This window comes from Notothenia coriiceps, unplaced genomic scaffold (genome assembly GCF_000735185.1).
Source record: "Notothenia coriiceps isolate Sejong01 unplaced genomic scaffold, NC01 NC01_scaffold00012974, whole genome shotgun sequence".
Taxonomy (NCBI): Eukaryota; Metazoa; Chordata; class Actinopteri; order Perciformes; family Nototheniidae; genus Notothenia; species Notothenia coriiceps.
The window spans coordinates 170,841-176,250 of record NW_011345675.1 but is presented as its reverse complement, the minus strand read 5'-3'; the positions used below and the strand labels follow the sequence as shown (position 1 = coordinate 176,250).

At 42.8% G+C, this 5,410-nt stretch overlaps 1 protein-coding gene across 1 annotated transcript in view; it reads left to right on the top strand.

The window, feature by feature from the left end:
* The first annotated feature begins 20 nt into the window (after positions 1-20).
* LOC104947735 (ralA-binding protein 1) overlaps positions 21-5,410 on the top strand; it is a 13,035-nt gene continuing 7,645 nt past the window's right edge. Inside the window, 11 exon segments of the mRNA XM_010773818.1 lie at positions 21-26; positions 202-289; positions 379-404; positions 406-739; positions 742-839; positions 841-861; positions 863-878; positions 2,125-2,474; positions 3,014-3,175; positions 4,757-4,818; positions 4,820-4,885. Coding sequence (XP_010772120.1) covers positions 21-26; positions 202-289; positions 379-404; positions 406-739; positions 742-839; positions 841-861; positions 863-878; positions 2,125-2,474; positions 3,014-3,175; positions 4,757-4,818; positions 4,820-4,885 — 1,229 coding nt within the window.

The following is a 5,410-nucleotide window of genomic DNA, read 5'->3' as shown; positions in this document are numbered from 1 at the left end:
ATATTTTTAGTCATGAAACAATGGAGGTAAACGTCAATGGAGAAGTCCCATTGAAAATCATTGGGCAAAAAGTGTACGAACCCTGATTTACATAAAAAACATGAACTTATATATCTCAAATGTTCATTTTCCACATTTGATGAGGCAAAAAGGTGCTGTGGGGAGTAATTGCTAAATCTGTGTCTGACCTCTTTTTCCAAGTCCCCGTTCTCCCCCTCCTTTGTTATCTTCTCTGCTCTCACTTCGTCTCCCTTCCTGTTTCTGTCTCACTGCTATCATTGGTTCTACCGTACGGAGGAGGATAAGAAAACGGGGGGTTTCTCCCCCTCAGATCTAACCCTATTTTGTTTGTCCCCACTCTTTTCTTTACTCTCTTAGCGGAGGCTACGCCGGCCTTCCAGGAGGGACAGTTCGGCCCGACGAAGCAGAGAGCCCGTCAAGATGAAGCGCTCCAAGGGAATCCACGTGTTCAAGAAACCAGCTTCTCCAAGAAAGAAGGAGAAGGAATTCCAGGTGAAGGAGAAGGAAAGAGAGAATGAAAAGGAGAAAGAGAAAGAGAGAAGGAGAAGGAAAAGGGCGCCGAAGGAAGACAAAGCCGCCAAAGATAAGAAATCACAAGGATCTGACAGGCAGCCGACGTGGTTAAACCAATGGAAGGAGAAGAAGAAGAAGAAGAAACCGACAACAGAGGCAGAGCCCGTCCCGGTGGGAAAGGTCCCCACCTTCAGGCCCATCTTTGGACGCCTCTCGCTGAAGCCGTGCAAGAGGAACGGCTCTGTACGACCGGCCTCCAGCTGCCCGCTCCGTCTTCAGAGGAGTGTGTGGACTACATCGAGAGTTTACGGCATGAAGTGTGAAGGCCATCTACAGAGTTTCAGGTAAACACCTCTTTGAGATGTGGGATTTGCAAAAAGGGATAACTCAGGGATTTAAATCCAAGGGGGGAAAAGTGAGAAGTGTGTCAGCTATGTAGACTTACTAATAATCGCCACAGGCGAGAAGCAGCTTAATTGGTGTATCAATACATAATCATAAATAATTCATTGATGATGTTAAACCATTATTCTCGGCACTGCATGTGCTCACCGTATTTATTTCCTTGTAGACTTCTTGAAATGTAATCGGGACAGTCAATGAACCAAAATGCAAATTATCATGGAGGTTCACTAACTATGAAAAATTAAAAGAATTTGTTTTTATTTTTTGTATTTTTGCTAATAAATTCAAAACCAATGTAAGGTTATGAAGAATCATTGACTATTTAAACTTAAAACTCAGTCAAGCTTTGCAAAAAAAAACGTTGGTATTCAGTTTTATTTAATAAGATTAAAGACTGCCACTGAAATTGAGGTTAAGACAAACTTACAAATAAAAAGCTCTTCAAAAGTATCTTTCTTAAAACACTAACGGCCCGTCCACACAGCAGCGTTAAAAAAGTCTTGGAAAATCTCTGGAGGTGGGCGTGTCTGAAGCTTGGGGATTTTTTTGCGACCACACAACCAATCACATGAATATCTCCCGCCTCCGACATACAAAGCAAAAAACCGTACCAGTTTCACCCACTGTCTCTGGCACAGCCTCCCTCCTGCCTGGGTTCCTCGGTTTGTATCCCGGTAAATAGTTACTGGTCGTAAAGAACCCGGTGATTGTGCTACCGTCATTTCTTGTTTTGGAATTATGAGGAAATGTCTCTCCCAGGCTTACACCGCGGTTTGATTGGCTAGCGCTTGTTAGCTGCAGATTTTGCATAAACGGGATTTGATTGGTGACGGTTCCACCTCAAAAGTTGAACATTGCTCAACTTTTGAATCCTGAAAATCCTGGAAATCTTCGCTTTGCTTCCCCACAATGCAGTTCGGCGAAAAGCGAGGCAACGTGACGTCACCCCATTCAAAGTGAATGGGCAGAAAAGCGTTGGAAGATTTTTTTAACGCTGCTGTGTGGACGGGCCGTAACGGTCTTGAGTACTTAAATAAAGTTTAGGTTAAATCCCCACTTCACTGTAACTCCACATTTAACACGTGCTTTAAAACCCCAAAGCTAGACAATGTTTTGCTTTAATCCCCGATGACGAACATACCTCAACATTGGACTGAATCTCACATCGACCTCTCTCGCTCTCAGGTATGAAGTCCAAGGTGGATGAGTTGAAAGCAGCGTACGACCGGGAGGAGTGCCCCTGCCTGGAGGAGTACGACCCGCACACGGTGGCCAGCCTCCTGAAGCAGTACCTGCGCGAGCTGCCGGAGAACCTGTTGGGTCGGGAGCTGGCGCAGCGCTTCGAGGACGCGTGCGGTCGGCAGGTGGAGGCCGAGAAGATGGCGGAGTTTCACAGGCTGCTGGCCGAAGTGTCGCCGCAGAGCCGACTTCTCCTCTCCTGGCTCGTCACGCACATGGACCACGTCATCACCCGGGAGCTGGACACCAAGATGAATATTCAGAACATCTCCATCGTCCTCAACCCAACCATACAGGTCAGAGAGGATGAATAGATCACACACATGTTGCAGAAAGCAGAAATTCAACAGCAACAGGCAAACTAACCATCAAAATGAAAGTAGACCATGCTCAAGTGTACTTCCAGGATAAGAAACATCCCCTTAGCAACTAACCGACTGAGCTTTTATTGGATCAAACAGCCGGTTCATCTTTAAAACGCTGGCCTAGTTTAGTGAGTCTGATTTATTCCCAAAGGGGACACTCTGTGGCTGCTCCACTTATTCTGAACTAACAGCAGCAGGATCAACTCCACTGTTAAACAAACACTTCTCTTCATGAATTAGTCCGGGTTCAATTAAATCTGTCAATATGCAGGAATGTGTGCGGTAGAGAATATATATATTTAGTTTTACTGCAGTCTGACAAACATCATACAAACCACATCACACACTGCGAGACTAAATGCTGTGTGTGTCTACAGAGTGTGTGTGTGTGTGTGTGTACAGAGTGTGTGTGTGTGTGTGTGTACAGAGTGTGTGCCAGGTGTTTACTTATTTGTTTACCTTGCGTTCAGATCGGGAACCGTGTTCTCTACATGTTCTTCACACACGTGAGGGAGCTGTTTGGAGACGTGGTCCTGAAGCCGGTGGTGCGGCCGCTCCGCTGGTCCAACATGGCCACCATGCCGGCGCTGCCCGAGACCCAGGAGAGCGTCAAGGAGGAGATCCGACGACAGGTGAGGCTCTCTGCAGCCAAATGGTTCAACATATTTGTAGTTCCGTCTAATCCAAAAGTGTATATATCCACAAGTAGCAATAAGCTTGACTCCAACAAAAATACGTCTCAGGAAAGAGACTTATTTACAAAAGATATCAATACAAACACTTATTTTCAAAGGTCAAAAAACGATATTGCTCCGAGATTCTTTTCTCCTTCTAATTACAAGCAGCTGCTGTCAGCTGTGACGTCAATTTTACAACGGCTGGTTTAAATAAATGATATAATAATACTAACAACGGATTATTATATATATATACACATAATATATCAAATTATACATTTTAACATATACAATATTGATCAGTGATAGATACCACTCTCTATCTGATTAGAATGAAGCTGGAGCCAGAGACTGGACAGGAAACAGGCTTCACACTTTTTACACTGTGTTTTTATTGTGATTCGAATATGTTTTTAAGTATTTGTTTGGATAAAACAAACTTTTTAAAAACATGAACTTGTGCGTTGAGAAGCTGCAACTTGCCTAAAGAGTCCTTAAGCAACACACTATTTTTAGGGATTAAAGTCTGACACAGTAGATTTAGGAATTTAGCAAAGTAAGCTGCTTCTGTTGCAGTGCTTTATCTTTGCCTCTGTTACTCAGTGTACCAGGACTTCATATTTTATCTCCATGTGCCAGAAGTTCCTGTCCTTTAATATACTGTATATATGCCAGATCGTGCAAAATAAACAAAAAGTGGAGATGCATCACCTGCTGCTGCCATCTTCAACTTTACATGAGGGATTTTGTGAAAGGCAGTCCTAAAGACAAACTCAATCTGTATCCTTATTTGATTTCCTTCTAGTGAATGTCTGCCTTTAAATAATGCATGGGAAAAGACATGCATGTGTAAAGGTCACCTATCATGAAAAATCCACTTCTTCATGTCTTTCATACATCAAAATGTGTCCCCTCTGTGGAAAGAGATTCTGAAAGTTTCTGGAAAAAAGATTCTCTCTCTTTTGGTCCTGATCCATTTCTATAAAAACCTGTCTGAAAATTGAGCTGATCAGGATTTTGGCACACCTTATGATGTCATTGTTGGCCCTTGTGTAACCATTAGCCATATCAGCAACCAAGGTAACCCCCTCCCCTCCCCCACCTTATCACCTGGAATCTACCTCCTAGAGCACCATTGTGTTCTTTGTAACCAAATCTTCTCTCCAGAGGGGGTGGGTGGGAGGGGCTCATTATTACATCTAAAGTAACAGACAGAGAATCAGCACTTTGGAAACAGGGCTGAAACAGAGTGGGATTATGGGGTTTAATGCTGGCTAATGATCTGTTTGGTGTTTGGAACCAAACACTTCAGAGACATGTTATGTATATATCTGAGAACTACTAATATATGAATGAAAAACCATAGTATAAAAGTGGGGAAACTTTTAAGGTTTGTGCATAGACGTTGACGTCATTTTAAATTCAGTTTGCCAGCTATTGCTGTTACTTAAGACAATTTCGCTCTTTTTTTATTCTGCAATCATTTAAGTTGCTCGGAGTGACAACTGAATATAAAATATGTTTGTTATTCTAGAGTTCCTGCTGAACTGCTTGACCGGGGACTGCAGGCGGTGGTTGAAGGACTTGTCCAAAGAGGAGCCTCTGGGAGTGCAAGAGAATCCTGACTGCTCTGAAACGCAAACTGAGGGAGGCCCAAGCAGCCAGGTTTGGTTCCTGCGGATACAATATTTGGTATATATATATTTTATTCTTCTATTTGTTCTCATATTCTTTTCATATTTTTGAACCCTTTTAGGGAATGTAGATTTTTTCCCCAGATATTAACATTTTTCTGAGATTTCAGACTTTTTTTTCTGACTTGTCCTCTTTTCATAATTTAGATTTGTTCTCATTAATTTCTGATTTTTTTCAGGATTTTTTCAGATTTGGGTACCGTTTGGGACTTTTCTAAGGATTTAGATTTATTATGCCCGGATATTTTCTGAGAACTCCAGGAGCTTTTTTTCACATATTTTTTTGACTTTTTTTACAAAAAATCTTCATCATCCTGGAACAAAGGCAAACCAAATCAAATACCGCTTTCACACCAAAAGTACCTTTGCCCGTTCCTTTTTGGCCCGCCAGTTACCTCCAGTTGTCCAACCGGCGTCCGTCTGCGGTCGCGTTACGGGCCGCTTTACCCCTTACCTTGTGTCTGTTACGGCTGTTGAAATCGCGAACCATCCTAGT